The sequence below is a fragment of the Paramisgurnus dabryanus genome, chromosome 16 (assembly GCF_030506205.2).
Source record: "Paramisgurnus dabryanus chromosome 16, PD_genome_1.1, whole genome shotgun sequence".
Classification (NCBI taxonomy): Eukaryota; Metazoa; Chordata; class Actinopteri; order Cypriniformes; family Cobitidae; genus Paramisgurnus; species Paramisgurnus dabryanus.
In genome coordinates this window covers 2,041,442-2,062,590 of record NC_133352.1, presented here as the reverse complement: position 1 = coordinate 2,062,590, position 21,149 = coordinate 2,041,442, and the positions used below count along the sequence as shown (strand labels likewise).

At 36.9% G+C, this 21,149-nt stretch overlaps 1 protein-coding gene across 1 annotated transcript in view; it reads left to right on the top strand.

Moving 5' to 3' along the window:
• Positions 1 to 2,824: 2,824 nt before the first annotated feature.
• The window catches only part of tbx22 (T-box transcription factor 22), a 200,424-nt gene continuing 182,099 nt past the window's right edge, over positions 2,825 to 21,149 (top strand). Inside the window, exons 1-2 of the mRNA XM_065274872.2 lie at positions 2,825 to 3,078; positions 3,186 to 3,348. Coding sequence (XP_065130944.1) covers positions 2,961 to 3,078; positions 3,186 to 3,348 — 281 coding nt within the window. The 5' untranslated portion in view covers positions 2,825 to 2,960. The remainder of the gene's footprint in view (positions 3,079 to 3,185; positions 3,349 to 21,149) is intronic.

The window sequence follows — 21,149 nt, the reverse complement described above, 5'->3', positions numbered from 1 at the left end:
GTTGCATACTAAAATTCATTGTCACGGATCTCTGCATTTTTCTGTGTCTGTACCACAGACTTTCTTTTCCGTGTCAGTTTCACGTATTGGTTACTCAATTGTTTTTCCTATTTTCTTACCATTTTCCCGTGGGTTTGGGTTTAGAACTTTCTGTAACGTAAAATAACATCCAAACCCAACTCCTAACCCTAACGTCAGGCAACAATTGTTTAAAAGTATGGGAATTTTTTTTATAAACCGATAGTTAAAGTGACATCCTAACACAAACCCCAAATCTAACCCCAAACCCACGTGAAAATTGTTTAAAAATAGGAAAAACAATTGAGTAATCAATACGTTGAAACTGACACGTAAAAGAAAGTCCGTGGGACAGACAGGGAAAAATGCGGAGATCCGTGACAATGACACGGATAAATGAGCAAAAAATTCTGTGACTATACCACTGAACTTTGTGAGATCATGTTGGAAATTATGTAGTAGTCTTATAGTTTGATAATGAAATACAATTAAATACAAACAGTTGTAAAGGATAAAACCTTGGATGTGGTTCATTCACTTCATGTTTTTAGAGAAAGCTTAAACATGAATCTCTCGTTTTCCTTTTTCCGGTTACTTTTACTTTTTTAATACTCAAGTACAATTTTAATGTGGTACTTTTTACTTTTACTCAAGTATGATTCTGGCCAGATACTTTTACTTTTAATTGAGTAAAATTTACACTCAGTACTTGTACTTTCACTTGAGTAAAATTTTTGAGTACTTTTTACACCTCTGTTTAATAAAGGTTTTAATTGTTTGGGATAGCCTCGGCATGTTAAGAATCCATTCGTTCTATCATTAACAGCGCAGAGAAATGAGGACGCATTTTGACATAACGTTAGCTCTTATCAACGCCGGCGAGGTACGTGGCAAACTCAAAAAATGAGAATTAAAAACAAAGGAAATAGAAGGTCAGAAAAGGTTTGCCTGGAATAAGTTTTACAAAGTGGTAAATCAGGATGACACCAGTGCAGACTATGTAATTTGTGCGTTTAATTTAGGCATTACTTATTTATTTTTGTCCCGTGTGCGCCGATCGGAGACTGAGCTCACTGCTGATATTCTAGAGCTTTCTAGTCTCGCGGCTGTCATCATCAGCGTCTTGCATCGCCCATTCAGCGGATGGCGGGCGGGTGCGGTTTTGAAAACTGGTCAGAAACGTTGGTGCGGATGGATGGCGGACCGATGATGAGTTTTGTGATGCGGTTGCGGATGAAATAATAGCCCATCCGCGCATCTCTAGTTCCTTATAACATTTTAAGTGAACTGTGATTCCCTGGTATAGTCCCAGGGTGGCGTAGTCTATTGTATATCTTTTGAGTGTTGAATATATCTGCAAAAAGACCACTTTGCCACATGAAGCAAACATTGTGACACTTAGTTCTCTGAATATTTGTTTTATTTAAGAATATTGAGTATTCTTGTTTACCTATTGATGTTTATTTAATGTAATTTATTTAAAGTGACATTGCACTTGGGAAAAACATGTCTGGATTATTTTGATAATTTAAATTTGGTATTTTTTTTCTATTTTGCTATTCTATAAAAGTTTGCACTTTCAAATGTGTAGTGTGTTTTGGCTAAATCTTTGAAGATTTTACTTTCTGCTATTAAGTTATATGTTTGGTAATAAAAAATTAAACTGGCAAAAACAAACGTTTTTTTTCTCAAGGTCGGGGTGGGGGGCATTATAAAGGAATTATGCTTAGGGCATCAAAATGGCTAGCAGCGGCACTGCTCTGGATTATGCAGATTATATACATTCCAAAGCTATGATTCTTTTCCTGGACTCTTATAAAGCTTTTGACACCCTTGAGCATGGATTTCTTTTGCAGACTCTCAGATCATTTGGTTTTGGAGACTCTTTTGTTAATGTTATAGAAATGTTTTATAGAGATATTAGCAGCTCTGTCTTACTTGGTTTTAATACTTCTAAGATATTTTTTATTACCTGTGGTGTCCGACAGGGCTGTCCAATTTCCCCCTTTTTATTTATTTTAGTTACAGAATTATTATCTATGAGCAAAGCGGAACAGGCGCAGTGGGCGCGTGCAGCAGGTGACGCCATATGGGTCCTCCGAAGGTTAGACCGTCTTATTTCAGTTCTCTTCGCGAACTTCTGAGGCTTCAACCTTGAAAGACCGAGTGCTCACCTTTTAACGTCTCAAGGTTATAAGGTTGCAGCCCTTGAATTGGGACACAGCTCATTTATTCTATCCTTAACTGTGCGGAGAAATGAGGACGCATTTTGAGGCTTCATTCTAAGCATCCTTTGAATTGGGACGGCCTTTACTAGCCTCAAGTCGTGCTGTGACGCAATCGGTCTTAAAATACGTCCTTAGAAGGTCGCAGCCTTTGAATTGGGACACAGCAAAGCTTTGTATTGAAGCTTCGTTCTGCATAGTCGATTACTGTATAGTGAGTAATATATATATATATATATATATATATATATATATATATATATATATATATATATATATATATATATATATATATATAAAGGTCTATCCTTAATTAGTTATCTTTGTTTGGAGTTACCATTCGCATCAAATGGAACATGCTTTGGTCATGTTTTTTATATATTGTTACATTTATTTATTAATCTATCCCTAATTTGTCAATCAATTAATTCTTGCTTTTATAATTAATACGTTATTTGGTTGTGGAATATTCTGTGATACAGCACTTTCACCAGCAGAGGTCCTCATCGAGCTCTGATTTGAAAAGCTTCGAGTAACGAACCATTTTCCGATACAATTGGGTTGAACACCTGTTTCCAGACAGAGTTCCTTAGCTCTGCGACGATTTTCAGGTGGAGCTGCTTGAGTTACGATGCTTTGGGTAAACGTCAGTCTGTGAAGCTCCGTAAGAACTTTGAGGTGTTTTTTGCTGACATACTAAGAGTTACATTGAGTCAAATGGAGGGACTCAGCACACGCGCTCACGCGTTTTCTGTGGAGGCTTTAGTGAGCTGCAAGAAGTTGCAGTGTATCTCCGAAAATGACAGTGACACAACAGGACCTGTCATCGAAAATGGTTAGTTTATCATAATGTCACATCGACCTGTCCAACATTGGTGTTTGGTTTTGCTAGTGTTGAACAATGAAATGGCATTTGTTTTTGTTTTTCGGTGACTTCTAAAGATGAGCGAAATGACAGGACGAGCCGAATCTGTGAGAGGGCAATAAACGAAATTACAGTCAAACGTAAAGCTGCAAGAGGAGTTCGAGTAGATCTTCAAGGGTCTGACCTGTGGAAAAGATTTTATGACATCGGCACCGAGATGATTATCACAAAGGCTGGGAGGTATGCTACATTACACTGTTTTAAATGTTCTTGAAAAAAAAACTTTATCTCTGTAGTTATATATTATACCATACATCATAATAAATAAGCACCCTTTTTCTCAATGTAATTGTCCACTTGATATTGATATATAATGACTAAACCTTTACAGTTTTTCACAATTGCTAAAACACCATTTCTGAAACCTTGCTCCATTTTCTGAAAACATTAAACACAAAACCTCATCTTCAAGCACTATTTGCAAAACCTCTGCAAAATGAAACTTTCAACCCAAAACAGTTTTACCTGTGTGCAAAATCAAACACTGTTCTCAAAACGGTTTAACCTGTGTTCAAAATCAGACACTGCACTCAAAACAGTTTTACATGTGTTCAAAATCAAACACTGCTCTCAATCCATAAACAAAGTAATCATAATGATATACACTACCAAAAAGTGAGTAAACACTACACCAAAAAAAAATAAAAAATTTAAGAAAGCACATTGTTCAAAACATAGTTTTCAGGGAGAAGTACATTTTTACAGTTTAATTCTCATTGACTGGACATATTGCAAATGCATTGATACAGTCAAGCAGATGATTATGTACAATTGTCTGCCATTTCTTACATTTTCAATTTTCATTTAATTAATTCATTTCATTTAATTAATTATTAGATATTTTAGTAATTGGTATAATTTTTAGTAATGACAATATTAGGGTTTATAGTGGACAACGGAGCTTATGGCAAAGTAATGTTCTTATTTTAGACCAGTTGAAGCTTTCCAAATAATTGTTCAGTGTATTTTATAGTTTTTTATTCATTAATACAGTGAATTTTTTTATTCAATTCAATTTTATTTATATAGCTTTTCACAATTGTTCATCATTCCAAAGCAGCTTTACATGGAATAGAAACAAAGAAAACACAGAAAAGGAAAGAACAAAGAAAAGTTTATGATGCAGTATTTGAGTTATACATTTTTTATACATTTTTTTTTCTTATTTTTAAAATTTAAAATACATACATTGTAAAAAGAATATTGTGAAATTGTCTACTTTACAGTAAACTTAAACTGATTAAATCACAGTTAAAAGCCTGTACAAAATTTCATATTACAGTAATAATCACATTACTGTAATTGCTATTAGAGTAATAGAATGCTGTATTTTTTATGAATCGATTTGGGTTTCAAAAATCTATTATTAAAGTTATTCAAACATATGATAAACCATTAGCGAGAATTAAGGTGAATGGTGACCTTTTTTAACAGCTTACCCTATAGCGCTGCCCAATAAGCCTTATTCTATTTGACCTATTTATAGAGCCCCTTAACCAGTGGATTAGGCAAATTGACAAAATTATAGGTATAGATATAGAGAAAGGTGTACACAAAGTAGCTGCCTTTGCAGATTACATTTAAGTTTACCTAAAGCAACCAACCCAGTCTTTTCCAGAATTTATGTCACTTCTTAAGACATATGGATCATTTTCAGGTTTTAAGATGAATATACAGAAAATGCAGGGCCCGGTTCCCCAAAACGTTCTTATCGCTAAGTAGTTCTTATCCTATTCCTTAACCTCTCTCTTAACCCTATGGCACGATTACCGACACGTTCGTACACTAAGTATATCTTCTGTAAGTCACACTTTTGTAAGGTTGGTCTGGACCATTTGTAAGCTCTCTCTTAGCGTTGTTTGAGCGCAAGGCGCTAGTTGCCGCCAATGTTCAGCAGTCTTTAGAAATCAGCGCAGCACATTACAAGTCAAACTATGGTATGTTGACAATGTTGTGGCTCAACAATGATTTTATGTTATGGACATTTTAAGACTAATAATAAAATATGTTTGTAATGGATACAGGCCTATTTATGAAGTTGACTTTATTTGGTTTCATAACTAATATGGTGGTAATTAACCTAGGCTATTTTGTAATGTCATTAAAGCATTTAAATTGGCAGTCACTATTTTTGATAATTAAAATCTGGCAAACAATTTGGCTCTAAATGGCTAAGATCTATAAATGGGCAAGCATGGTGGTGTCCAGTAAGTAACCAACTATGGCAGCGATCCAACGTGTCCTTTTATTGAATTAAAGACCGCGCCGGTGTTGTGTCGAAGTGTGTTTCCTGTTTAAGTTTGTTCCCTCTGTCTAGTGTTTTCACCACGTTACATTCATAATTTATTAAGAAAGATTAAAGATTTGAATTGGTCATACTAAAATGCAATATTATCATGTATTATATAATACAATTTATTAAATTTTTCACACACAAAATGTTATGTTTGCATACCTAGTAAGATCTGTTTTATAGGACTTGATGTTAATATCCCTTAATGCATGCTTGAGGCACCCATAAACCCTTGACATGACACAGTACCCAACAACACCGGTCTATTGGAATAACCTCCTGCACAGCGGGATAAGGAGGGTGGATGATTAGCAAGGGATAGGCTACCCAGTTCGTCTACACGTCACAACATATCGTGTGAATATATTACTGACAATTTGATAATTTAATTTCTTAACATAAATGTGTAATAAAACTGGTGTGTAAAAATACAGCAAATTGGTCAAGTTCAAGTTCAAGAAACTTTATTATCCCCGAGGGGCAATTTGTTGTGCAGCAGCATACAATACACATTACACAAAACAACAACCATACAATCAACAGAAATAAATTAAATACATACAACACAGAAGTCCGCAACTCACATTAACTTGTTAAGACCACCTACAGTATAGCAGCGGGGACAAAAGAATATTTGTGTCTGTTGGTCCTGCATTTAGGCAGTTTGAATCTACGACCTGACGGCAACAAAATAAAACAGCCGTACAATGGGTGGCATGGATCAGCTAAGATTGAATGTGCTTTCTTGACAGTCCTAGTCTCATATAAAGTGTTTAAATCAGGCAAGGGATTGTGGGAAATTTTACAGCACACCTTCACTATGTTTTGAAGCCTGTTCTTGTTTTTAAGTGAAAGGGACCCGAACCAACTCACAAGAGCAAATGAAATAGTGGATTCAATAAAACATCCTCATAAAAGTATTATCAACATTAAAATTCGAAGTTTACGGTAAAAAAACATACGTGGATGTGATTTCTTACAGACAGTGTCTACATGTGGCTCAAAGGTGAGTTTGTCATCGATAATAATTCCAAGGTATTTATATTGCTTCCAGAGGTGTCAAGTAACGAAGTACAATTACTTCGTTACCTTACTTAAGTAGATATTTTGGGTATCTATACTTTTATCTGTACTTTCTACTCCTTACATTTTAAAAATCACCTCGTTACTTCTATAATTTGGCTTGTTTTCTTTTTTTTACATTCCGGCCTGTCATCGTTAAAAAACCTATCTTGATAAATTGCATCATCCAGATGAATGCGATTGTGGTTGGATGAGAAGTATAAACATACACCATTCCGACTCCCTATTGGTTTGGACGCAATCCCCGCCCCCCCAGCTGACTGCAGATGATCAAAAGTTTGTCGATGCTGCTGCACAGAGAAACATAAAAGAACAGCGAGAGCGATTAGAAAGCATGCGGAGCAGTTTGCTCTCGCGATGCTTTGATATCATCCGCCATCCGTTTGTACAGTAACAGAACGCGGCATTCTGTCTTCAAATGGAAAAGTACGAAATAAAACTCGCGCATCACTTTCAGGTCAGTTCACATTCACAAGCCTGTGTAAATGTATAGCTGGCTGCTGACATCAACTCATCTGTGTGATTTAAATAGTGTAACAATACCAATTTATATCATGTAACTGCAGCTGTTTAACTTAAATGACATTGTGCTGCGTTGCGTTTTGAAGCATGGCAAAGATATCTATGCTAAGACATCTGTTGTTTTGTATATGCTAATAAGGCTACGTTCATACTGCAGGGCTTAATGCTCAATTCCGATTTTTTTTTTAAATTAGATTTTTTTTTGCAAGGCCGTTCACATTTTCAATAAAATGCGACCTTTTGTGATCTCCTGTGTGAACGTGAAATGACCCAGAAGTGACCCGCATGCGCATAAGAGTACTCAACGGTCAAGGACGTCACTTGTAAGCTAACGTTAAACATGGATGTCAACAACGGTGTAGTCAACAGTGGAGTTCTTTTTGCAATATTAAAGTTATTTTTCCAACGGAGCCAGCACAATTACAATCTTCTAGGGGTGTCCTCGACTAAGGATTTACATATTCGAATCAGAATTGTCGAATCTTTCCATAGTCGACCGATAGTAAAATCATATGGTTGTGTGCGTGGGTTGGGAGGGGGCCAGACCAGGTACAAATTGGCAACTTCACAAGCAGCACAGAAACAACTTTCTGATAAGGTGACCAAAACTGTCTTTCAAGTGATGAACGAATTCAAAACTGACGATACTGTATATATATATGTGTGTGTGTGTGTGTGTGTGTGTGTGTGTGTGTGTGTGTGTGTGTGTGTGTGTGTGTGTGTGTTATGTAAAATGTAAGGTAACATTTGTTTAGTTATTCCTCATAACATTTTAAAGCCACGATCTACAGAACATCACACAAAAAACATTTTGATAACTACACCTAAAAAATAACAAAGGGGATCCTGCCTCTGGCTACAATTCAGTGTTTTTATTTAATTTGGAGATTTAGCGCGTCAAAGCAGTCATGACAAAAAAAAACGACAAATGAGAAATGACAAATAATTTGTGTTCGTTACTGTAAATGATAAAAACTAAGCTTTATATACAATTCATTAACCTCTTGAAAAGCACCCCCATTCTGGCCCGAAACCATGAAAATACCTACTTTCACTAAAAGGGCTGTTTTTACTAAACCATTTATAGTATAAGCATAACTGTGGTATCATTAGATAGAAGACACTTTGAGCTTCGTTTTCCATGTTTCAAAATTATTTTAAGATTAAAAATAAAAAGTTAGAGAGGCTGACGTACATTGTAATAAAAATTTTTTTGCATAACATCTTTTTTAACACTAAAAATCTTAATGATAAATATATGTGTGAAACCTATAAATGCAATGAGGCCAAAGCCACAAGTCTAAAGAAGTTATATTTCACGTTTGAAGTCAATAGACCCAAAAATGAGGTTCTTGCAAGAGTTTTTGTAAGACTAGTGCCTTTTCTAAGTGCCAGTCAGCCACAAAATAAAAGTCTTTTGTTTACATGCATACACGTTCGTTCTTTTTATTGTTTATCCTTATATAAGCGTATAAAATGCCGTATCCACACCAGGAAATAAAGCTTCACACAAAGATCGTTGAATTCGTGTTCTAATTGGCTACATGTTCTGTCTATCAATATTTTCCATGAAGTCATTGGAGGAACGCGCGAGTCAGATGACGTCACGATATTAGACAGCGCTGTTTGGATATTATGTATTATACTCCCGCCTACTTGTACAATCATGTTTGAGCGCTGGTTTTGAACGCAAGTGTGCTCTCATATACAAGTGTTACGATGTAAATAGTCCTCAGATTGTATATTATAATCTATTACAAGACGTGCATCTGAAATCTGATGTAAACAATGGAAAATATATCCATATTTCACGGATTATACGCATTTGTGGACAAAACTGGTCATTGGATGTACTTTTTTGGAGAGTTTTTATGGGTTATTCACACATCTGAAACAGACTGGATTCGATTCGCGTTCCTTATACCAGCACAAAGGTAAGGAGTCAGTTTATATTATGCATGTGGTTATCTGGACTTCTGTAATAAAATACTATATTTATGATACTAGAGCAATTTAATCTCAAAACGGACACCATACACTGACGCTAAACCCTTAGACCTTTTAAACGATGTATAGTAGTGTTATTATTATTGTTGTTTGTACACAGTAGGCTATATATATATATTGTTAGCAGCATTAAAAAAAACTGACGTCCTTCCGTCCGCGAGCTAGTGCGCGTCGAGAGGTTAAACGTTAATTTATAATAAGAAAAACACTGAAATTAATGATTTTATAGACACTTCGCGTTATTATTTAGCATAGAAATACCTGCTTGCTTGCTTTGACTTTGATCATCTCTGTATTCACTTTAGATACAGAAAGACCTGATGATATTATTTATTTCAGGAATCTCTTTGCTATCATTTGAAAGTGAACACCGAACTTAAAATTAAATCACAAGAAAGAAAGTCGTGTCAGGCATAAATATAGGTTTGGTGCAGATATTTTCCGTTTCAGCACCGAAATTTAAAGAAACGGCTTACCTGTTTTGTAGTTTAACTTTTGACAAGATAACCAGTCTGTTTTAAATACATTTTAAAAACTTATACCCGTCGAAAAACATCCGTTTTTTAATGTTTAGTTTGATGAACTCCTAAATATGAGACGCAGAGCACCTAGCCGTTCGGCTAAATTGCATGCGCAAACATTGCCAGCATGCAATAGCGCAACATCGATACAACGAAAAGCTATCCAAAATTTACAGACTTAAATTAGATCAGAATTTACGTTTATTATAAATACAATTTTTTTTATAAAATAAGGTCAGAAGTAACAAAGTGCAGAACAAATGTGCAAAATGCCTCAAGTGCACGGAAACAAAACACAAGCCATATAGATAAATCAGATAACCCAGAGTGATTTATAAATAAAATAAAGAAATTATTAAAAGAACGAAAGTATAGCCAGAATTGCCAGCTTTGTCTTTTAATGTAGAAACAAAGAGGCAATGGTTTATAAACGAAACCTCTTATGGACGTGTAGACCGGTCACAGGGGTTGTTGGATTTATAAACGCATTTTAAAAATATTTATTGAAAGCTGCTACTTCACACATTATTTGCAGCATTATAATAATATGCTATATATTAATATATTTGGAGAACGCTGTTATATGTGAAATCATATAACGTGTGCACCCATACGGCCAAAATTTAATGATGTGGAGCAGTGTTAGCAACGTCGGCCATGGTTGTTGTTTATCTTATCGTTCTTGCCTACTTCAATGCAGAATTATGACGTTTGTAGCGTATCAGTGACGTACGGGTCGGATCCATGTGGCCTGGCCGTTCAGACGAAGGTCGCATTTCAAAAGATCGGATACGTATTTACTTACAAGAAAGACATTTAGTAATTCTCCAAAATTGCTTGGATTTATACTAACTAAAGTAAAGTATACCAAAGTCCATTAGCTACACAAGTACAGATGCAGAAATATAGGCTATAATATATAATAGCATATTTGTAGTTTGTGTTGCTGTCAAAATACAATTATAAATTATAAAAATAGCATATTTCTATTCTCACACATACTATAGTGGTGTGTGATTTTGTTGTGTTTTTTTTACTAAAGAGGGCACCACTGTAAAAGTTTTGCCAGCAGCGGCCCTGCTCTAAAGTTTGACTTTTTGCACCATTACAATATTTATAGGCAACTAGTCATCATATCTTCCTCTCTATGGAACACATGTTAATGCTCAGTAGTACACATAACACATATTTGGTTCTTTAATGCAGTGGTTATCAAACCTTTTATTTTTTCGCCTCCGTTGTGTACAGTGGATTCCTTCGTGGCCCCCCCAAAGAAAATGTATGACATAAACATTCTAAAACTTAAACTTATTTGAATTAAACAAAACATATTAAATTATACAATGTATTCCTTTTGTTTAGTAGCCTTATTTTTCTGAGGTTTGATTACACAGAATTTATAATAAAGTAATGTATTTCATAAAATATTATAAAACTGGGGCCCCTGGCACCATCTCGCGGCCTCCAGTTTGAGAACCACTGCTTTAATGTATTTGTTTGCATTGTATTAAAATGCGTTCATTTTTTATGGGCATATACTGTATGTGGTTGAAACAGATAGCCTAGTGCAGGGGTAGGCAACATGGAGTGCCGATGTCCTGCAGTGTTTAGCTCCAAGGTCTAAACAAGCAGACCTGAACAAACTAATAAAGGTTTATAAAGTCACCTGAAACTACAGGTAGCCAAGGTTTTATAAGGGTTGGAGCTAAAATCTGTAGGACATCGGCACTCCAGGACTGATGTTGCTTACCCCTGGCCCTAGTGCATCCCAAATTGTTTAACATTAACATTTTTAATATAACACTATAGTTATTATGGCCTTTAGAAACATGTTTTTAGAGGAGATAGGGTAGTGCACAAAAAACTTTTTTCTCTAATGACATTTTTTCCTTACATTACTTTTACTTTTATACTTTAAGTAGTTTTGAAACCAGTACTTTTTCACTTTTACTTGAGTAAAAAGCTTGAGTTGATACTTCAACTTCTACAAAAGTCTTTTTAAACCCTAGTATCTATACTTCTACTTGAGTAATGAATATGAATACTTTTGACACCACTGATTGCCTTACCACTTCTATATCCTGATCATTTATAGAAGAGTGGGTGGGGGGTGGAGGATTCTTTCTAAAATCAATCAACATTTCTTTATTTTTTTCCGTATTGATATTGATAAAAGACGACTTACACCATTCTGTAAAATCATTTAGAATAGGGCCATGCACGGGGTCATTGTGTGTTAACAGTGACACGATCACTGAATCGTCAGCATACTACATAATATGACGCCTAGTATGTTGGCTTTGACATGCATTTGTATATAATATAAATAAGACAGCGGAGAGGACGCATCCCTGTGGGGAACCAGTGGAGGAAAAGAGAACATCAGATAAAATGCCATTCACTCTTACACGTTGAGATCTATTAGTTAAAAAATTCATTAACCAACAGATAAGACTAGGGTCAATGTTAAAAGTATTCTTTAAAATCCCTGCTAAAACATGTGGTTGAATGCAATTAAAAGCTGAAGAAAAATCTATAAAAAGCAGCCGCACAAAGCTCTTTGCACCCTCAAGATGTGTATAAATCAAGTTTAACATACTGCGTCTTCCACTCCTCTATTCGATCTGTAGGCAAATTTTCTAATGTCTTCATAGTGAGGGACGTGAGCGCCACAGGTCTAAAATCATTAAGAATCTTTGGAGCTTTATTTTTCGGCACTGGAACAATAATTGAGTCTTTCCAAACGCGAGGGACAATGTGCAGATGTAAGGACATTTTAAAAATAAAACAGAATATGTCTGCCAGCTGTTCAGCACAGTTCTTTAATATACGGCCCCCAATGCCATCGGGGCCAGGACTTTTACTTTCTTTTATACCACTGAAGAGTGTCACAACCTTGTTCCTGTCTGTTCCTGTCTTACCTTCCCTGGGCAGGTAAAATGGGCGTAAAGACACAGACAGGAGTTCTATATCAGGGGTACACAGTTTTTCTCTGATGATCACCGTATTGCACCATTTCTTATTTATATAAAGACATAAACCTTCACCAAGTGATTTTCCCGTCACTGTGAAGTCTCTGTCAAGACGGACAGGTTCCCCAAACCCATCCAACTCAAGATCGGAGAGTCGATCCTGCTCTTTAAGCCACGTCTCTGTCAAAGCAAGTAGACAGGAATTTCTATATTCCGAGAGGAACTTTACTTTTGCTTGAAGCTCGTCCACTTTATTACGAAGGGACTGGACGTTAGCAAGGATAATTGAAGGAAGAGGTATCCGACGATGACCTTGTCGCTTGAATCTTTGTCGTCTCCCTCTTTTCCTCACTCCTGTCCTGGGTGCCCAACTCTGGTTCACTGCGGTAGAAGTGGCTGCCGACCGGATGATCTCTGGTGGAAGAGCCGCCGTGGGATCCACGATGCCCGCGCCAGAGTTACGCAGGAACAGGAGAAATTCACGGGAGTATTGATGGGACTCCCGATGTTCGCAGAGTACGCCCAAAAGTTTGCATAACAGCGTAAAAAAAATAAAACAACCGGTCAAACTGAGGTGAGTCATTATTATCACCGTCACGCACAGATCGCTTAAAAGCAAAGTAAGTTATTTGGGACAGGTTTAACTTTAAAACAACACTCTCAACTCAGTACTCTACACACACACTGCTGCCTGTCGCCATTACAGCGCCATCTCATATTCTCATATTTACTAACAAATGGAGAAAAATCTTAATTTTCAAAGGGGGTTTACTCATTAATGCTGTGCACTGTATTAAGATTTTTCTTATTATGTATATATAGATTATGTTTATTTAAGTGTTCCGTACAAATTAGTACAAATGAAATAAAAAAATAAAAGAGAGCTGTATTTTTTAATGCAGCAAATATTATACTACTTTAATGAGCATTACTGCTTTAATTGTGTTTTAGGCACAAATTTGTTTACATTTTATATTTTTGGTCTAAAAACTAGACTTATTTTCCTAGGTCATTTCGCTCATCAAGAAAATACTTTATTTTAATATCTTAATTTAAGAATTTTTAGATATTTTTACTGAAAACAAGACAAAAATACTAAATAAGAAAGTATATTTTTTGCAGTGTATTCGACCTGTATTGTATTGTATTCTAATATAATAACCGAAAGCCAAGTCTGATAGCATTATTGTAGTTCAGAAGTAAACTATGTTTTAAAGTGTATTTGAACAGTAATGTATTCTATGACAAATTACATTATAATAGACCCTAACAGTAAAACAACGCATTGTGACAGCTGAAATGTTATGTGTAACCATTAAATAACAAACACTGAAGTATAGTGGACAATGAAAATTCTGTCATTATTTACTTAAACAGGTTTGAAATGAAAATGTGTGACTAAATGTTGAGTATAGACGAAAGCATACAATACCATCCCAAAACTAGATAAGTACATTTTCTGAAGAAAATGTGAAGTTGTGCTTGCCGTGGCAAATTTCAGGGAACGTTATTATTAAAAATGATTATACTCCAAAACACAATTAAAATGGTCCATTATTTATATCTAGTCATGATGGCAGGGTTCTGGGAGTCCCATGCTCTATGAGGGGGTTCATGGCCTTGTTTATTGGGTCGTGTGCCTTTCTTGTCTCTTGTCCCCGCCCCCTTGTTCTCCTGTGTATTAGTAATGATGGTTTTCTCCCATCACCTGTTCCCCCACGTTATCTTGTTTGTTTTTTTCTATATAATATTATTGTGTCCTTAGTTCTGTGCAGCTTCATTTTGTTTTGTTCTCGTGTTCATGTGGTTATCTAGTCGAGTTATCTTGTCAAGTTTAGTGTTATCTGTCTGCTTATGGTGTTTCATGTCGTGTACCCCCTCGTGGGTCTTGTTTTATGTTAGTAAATAAAGTGTTTTCTGTTTTCCCCGACTTCATCTGCGATTGGGTTAATCCGTCCTCTGATCCTGACATATATATGTGTTAGTATCATTCTGTCCCTAGAGCAGGGATGTCACGAGAACGTTACTTGTGACGGTACTTGTTTTCTCTGGTACCGGAGGTACAGAGGTTGCAAAACTCTTCTGGTACTAATAGGGGCAGCATATACACGCGTGTGTATTTGTCGCTCCACATGAGTTAAAGAAGAGGAAGAACGCCTTGTACAAGCACACGGGAATCTCTTCTAATGTAGCTTGTTGGAATCAAACAAAGAATTTGGCAAAGCTCTTGAAAGACAGACAACCCCGATCTCTTTAAAGAATTCAAGGTAGGTTTTAATTAGGGCCCAAGCACAGAGGAGCAGGCCAGAAAGGCCTGCACTGAAAGGTGCGAAGCCCTATTGTTTTTGCTCGAATTTATTATTAGGGCCTGAGCACCGAGGAGCAGGCCAAAATGGCCTGCACCAAAAGGTGCGAAACCCTATTGTTTTTGCTCAAATTATTATTATTATTATTATTAGGCCCGAGTACCGAAAGGTGCGAAGCCCTATTGTTTTTGCTCAAATTTATTATTATTATTATTTTTGTAATACTTTTGGGCATGTTGGGTACCTTAACATACTTGAAAACTCTTGAAATTTGGCACAGACGTCAGAATCGTCCGTCAAAGGCTCTGTAGAGCCCCTTGTAATGCAAAAAAACCCATTGGTGCACAGACCGGGCAAACATATATATATATCTCATCTTTTAAATACTGCTCCTAGAGGATTCATGCGATTGAAACCAAAAGTGGTCAACATGATGCCGAGACATTGTAGATGATAAATTGCGAAGGGATTTTTGATATCTCGAACGCAGTTCCCATGGCGACGCATCAAAGTTTACTTTTATTTCAGGCATATTTAAGGCTCTTGTGCTTAGGTTAACTTAAAATTTGGCACACACATCAGAGTTGTCGGCTGTTATGTGTGGACAAAAAGGTCAGATAAAGGTGTCTCACTAGCGCCCCCGTTTGTCTAAAATGTGGGGTCCCCAAATGGGTCAGTAACAGCATAGAATAGTCCACCGATATTATCCCACTTGATGCACTTTCCCACCATGCATTGTTTTCTCTGAGGCACCGTGTAGCAATAAAAAAACGTGCGAGGGCCTACCATCGCTGCTTGCAGCTATATTTCATATTAACATCATATACAAACTGTAAAACTTTAATTATATACTGAAACCCAGACCCTGTATCATGTTTCACTGCATGAAAAGAGCTGTATATGGACAAATACGGGATGGGAAATCCCTGCTAAACTTTAGGTTTGCCAGATTTTTGAGGCAGAGTGCTTGGAAAGGTAATACACCAAAGTAAACTTGTGAAACATCCAGAAACCTTACGTATGTGGATGTATATAGGAACTGGTGGAAGTTTCCAGGAATCCTTACAGCTGGTTGTGAGGAGCGGTGGGTGTGAGGTGTGAACGGCTTTTTATATGTTAATGACCCACAGGTAGAGGTGTCTTCTTTGTTTTCAGAGCTGAGTGGGGTGGGGGGTTAACCATGTCTCTTTAAGACAGCACATACAGTATTGTGGTACATAAAAACTGTGTTTTCTAAATACGTTTATTATTAATATAATTTAATTAGTCTATTTAAGAAACTTCGGATCATTCAAAATAACCAAAATTCAATGGACACAATTACCATTTAAATGTGTGAAAATTATGTCTCTGACTCAAGAGAAATGCAACAAATGCCCCAGGTCAGAATATTGTGCACGTATCTCTCAATGCTGCATACATCGTTTAAAAGAAGCCGTTCAAATGACATCATGTAACACATTTTTGCTAGCTAGGATGTTGATAAATTAGTCAGTGAAATGTAAAGCTGCTTGATTTTGCTGATGTCTCATGATTTGAAGTTCACTGTTTCTATTGTTATTATAATTCTACCCTAACATTTCATTAAATCTTTTAAAATAGAAACAAAACAAACAAATCAATAGACAGGTCCGTAATCTAAAAGACAGTCTTTCACATGTGAATGCAAAACATGTTGGGTGATACAGACTGACAAACTCGGGTAAACATATCTGCAGATACCTGTCAGCTACTGTACTTCTAATCCAGAGGTGCCCAAAGTTTGCCCACAAAAGACCTTAAATTTGGCCCATCATGCCACGTGAGATAAGGAAAAAGAATAAAAGTCATTGACGCAGATGTTCATATTTTTAATTAAACATTTTCTAAAATGTATCATTTTTTGTTGTATTTTTACATTACAAAAATGTAAATTAAATGCAAGGGATTAAAGTGAATTTTTTTATGTTTCATGCATACTTGAAGGTGTATAAAATGCATCACGAAACTTAATGAACTCGGGTACTATAGGCTAAAAATGAAGAGGTTGTGGCAGTGGCACACAGAGAAAAGGATATTTAAAATTGATTGGCAAAACGATTTCTTTTTTCTACAAAAAGCCTTAGAAAATAAAACTGCATTAGTTATGCATAAACAGAGTAATGTTTGCTTATTTATTTTTAAAATATTAGAAAATTATAAATTAGGGTTATCAGGGCAACTTTCATTTTAATATAACACAACAACATTTACTTTTGGCCCACGGCCCTCAGTCAGGTTTGGCCCTTGTAAGGAAAATGTTCGGGCACCAATCAATGTTCTAGTCTATCTGAGGAGGTAACTTTTTGCATATGATAATGCATGCTTGTACAAAGTCAGACCACATATTATGAAGTTCTTTGATCATATATTGTTGTATCTTTGTACAGTTTAATGCAGTGGTTTTTAACGTTTTTCCTGGAGGCCCACTGCTCTGCACATTTTGTATGGCTGTTTCTCAATATGCGTTCTTCAGCGATCTTGGGTCCATGTGTCCTCGCTCTACGTCATCATTAACCTCTCGACGCGCACTAGCTCGCGGACGGAAGGACGTCAGTTTTTTTTAATGCTGCTAACAATATATATATATAGCCTACTGTGTACAAACAACAATAATAATAACACTACTATACATCGTTTGAAAGGTCTAAGGGTTTAGCGTCAGTGTATGGTGTCCGTTTTGAGATTAAATTGCTCTAGTATCATTCAATATAGTATTTTATTACAGAAGTCCAGATAACAACATGCATAATATAAACTGACTCCTTACCTTTGTGCTGGTATGAGGAACGCGAATCGAATCCAGTCTGTTTCAGATGTGTGAATAACCCATAAAAACTCTCCAACAAAGTACATCCAATGACCAGTTTTGTCCACAAATGCGTATAATCCGTGAAATATGGATATATTTTCCATTGTTTACATCAGATTTCAGATGCACGTCTTGTAATAGATTATAATATACAATCTGAGGACTATTTACATCGTAACACTTGTATATGAGAGCACACTCGCGTTCAAAACCAGCGCTCAAACCTGATTGTACAAGTAGGCGGGAGTATAATACATAATATCCAAACAGCGCTGTCTAATATCGTGACGTCATCTGACTCGCGCGTTCCTCCAATGACTTCATGGAAAATATTGATAGACAGAACGTGTAGCCAATTAGAACACGAATTCAACGATCTTTGTGTGAAGCTTTATTTCCTGGTGTGGATACGGCATTTTATACGCTTATATAAGGACAAACAATAAAAAGAACGAACGTGTATGCATGTAAACAAAAGACTTTTATTTTGTGGCTGACTGGCACTAGTCTTACAAAAACTCTTGCAAGAACCTCATTTTTGGGTCTATTGACTTCAAACGTGAAATATAACTTCTTTAGACTTGTGGCTTTGGCCTCATTGCATTTATAGGTTTCACACATATATTTATCATTAAGATTTTTAGTGTTAAAAATTGATGTTATGCAAAAAAATTTTTATTACAATGTACTTCAGCCTCTCTAACTTTTTTTTTTTAATCTTAAAATAATTTTGAAACATGGAAAACGAAGCTCAAAGTGTCTTCTATCTAATGATACCACAGTTATGCTTATACTATAAATGGTTTAGTAAAAACAGCCCTTTTAGTGAAAGTAGGTATTTTCATGGTTTCTGGCCAGAATGGGGGTGCTTTTCAAGAGGTTAACAGTCGAAGTTCAATTCCAATTCTCAAGAACACAAGTACAGGGGACGCATGAAAATACCCGGATGAGTTTTTGATATTGAGGATGCATCGAGTGCAGACTTGCGCGCTGATATCTGGAGAGGTCACGTGACCAGCAGGAATATCGGACACATCTCAATTCTCACAAGTGCCTTCTGTGTTCTCGCGACCTTCTGAGTTCGTTCTTTCGATATCAAGAACTCATCCGGGTATTTTCATGTAGAGTTCTCAACGGGCCTGAAAATTACAACCCGACCCGACCCATGGCTTTTAAAGCCCGGACCCGTTGTAACCCGACACATCAACGTGAACTATCTGTCCGACCCCGCCGACCCCCCCTGCCTTTTTTTCTCATACACGTAGGCTATTATCATGACCAGCAGACAGGAATTCAAATTAAGCTTTAATGTTCACGCCTTTTAACAATACAAACAACTGTAACAATAAATTTTAAATGGCTATATAAATATGCACAATAATAAATCACGCAATAATAAATAAAAAGAACTCAAACATGTACCCAGCCAGCAGCTTCTCCTCCTGTAGTAGCAAGCAACAGTGAATTCACCTGCGGCAAGTTTACTTTTCTCCATCTCTTCTTCTCCAGGCAACAGGCGCAATAAGCTCCGGGGTCTGGATCCGTTGCTGATCCGCTCCAGAGCTTATTGCTATCCCCTGCCCCTCTCTGTGATGCACGTTGCACGCAGCAGCCAGACCAGGCTTTCTTTACGGTGAACAGCAGTGATGATTAATAATTTTTTAGACCCGACTCATTTGCTTATATTTTTGACACGAACCCGGCCCGAATCACCGGGTCCCGTCGGGTTTGTCGGGCCGGCCCGACCCGTTGAGAACTCTATTCTCATGCATCCTCTGTACTTGTGTTCTTGAGAATTGGAATTGAACTTCGACTGTTAATGATGACGTAGAGCGAGGACCCATGGACGCAAGATCGCTGAAGAACGCATATTGAGAAACAGCCTATGTCTCCCTTATTTAACACACCTGATTCAAATCATCAGCTCATTAGAAGGGATCTCCATGAACTGAACTATGTCTGTCAGATAAAATAGACATACAAAACATGCAGGGCAGTGGGCCTCCAGGAATAACGTTAAGAACCACTGGTTTAACACTCTGGGGTCGGCTGCGGCGCGGGCGCTGCAAACTCTTTATTTTTCAATCACTCCCCAAAGACACTTAGATAACTCTGCTGATTTTGGACATACAGATATGATTTATACATCATTTAAAACGTTAAATTGTCTAGTTTTTTTCTGTCCACTCCCAATAAAAACAGCATGTTGTGCTTCTCGCAAAATTAAGAAAATAAACATGATGTGCGTTTTGTTCTCTCTCCCTCAGTGAAATCCTTTCAGAAACACGTCATAAAAATGAACTGTAACTTAACGAATACTTGTCATATAAACAAAAGATAAATGTCTACATAATGCTTGGAATGTCTGCTTTTGGAAGATGTAAGTGAAATCGAAAACAAATATTGTAATTCGTTGTTAACTGTATTAGAAGGGAGAGATGTACCGTCTTTCTTCTGTTGCTTCATTATCTATAATGAGCCACGCCCCGCTCCATTGAAGAGAAGAGCAGAGATCATCCATATTCGTTAGTCAACCCCACAGTCAATGGACATTCCATTCCGTCTCTGCAGCCATTCACTGCTGTTTTGAGTTTTAATCCGAGTGCTGGAAACATGACATCTACTTGTTTACTCGTGACTGTAACTAAAGTTATCTCCAGACGCGAGTGTGACTCGATCGACGTCCAAACGCACACAGAAACACACAATGCCTCATATTTGAAGCGCTTTGTGGTATCATTATAAAAGATGCGATTGCACACATCACGTAACTGTTTACTCGCGCCTAAATCTCCAGACAGACGCGAGTGTGTGTGCTTCATCAGTGTGATGGGATCGATGTCCAAACTCACACACAAACACGCGATGCCTCATATTTGACGCGCTTTGTGGTATTCTTATAAAAGGTGCAAGTGTGTGTGCTTCGTCTGTGTGACGCGATGTCCAAATGCACACAGAAACACATGATGCCTCATTTGACGCGCTTTTTGGTATTCTTATAAAAGACGATTCCAAACATCACATCTACTTGGTTACTCTCGCCTAGTAAATAAAAGTTATCTCCATGCACTTATGTTTTCTTTGTGCTTCCGTCAGACGCGATCAATGGCCAAACGCACACACAAGCACACAATGCCTCATATTTGACCCACTTTGTCTTAAGACGCATCTAAACACATCTAAAACCCAGTTTATTTGCGTATATCTCTGCACAGTAAGTTGTAACATGAAAAGAGGTGTATCCGTACTAGGAAACTCCTGTAAACCGATTTTCGGAAGTATCTACTAGTTCCACTGAGGGTAAACTTCTAATTCCACCAAGTTAGGAAACTCCCGTAATGATACCAATTCGGATGTATCTTGCTGAGGGGATATACCTGTGGTATATGCAGCCATTTGTTGCCATGGCAAATAATCCCATTGAAGATTTTGTCAGGGGACATTTTC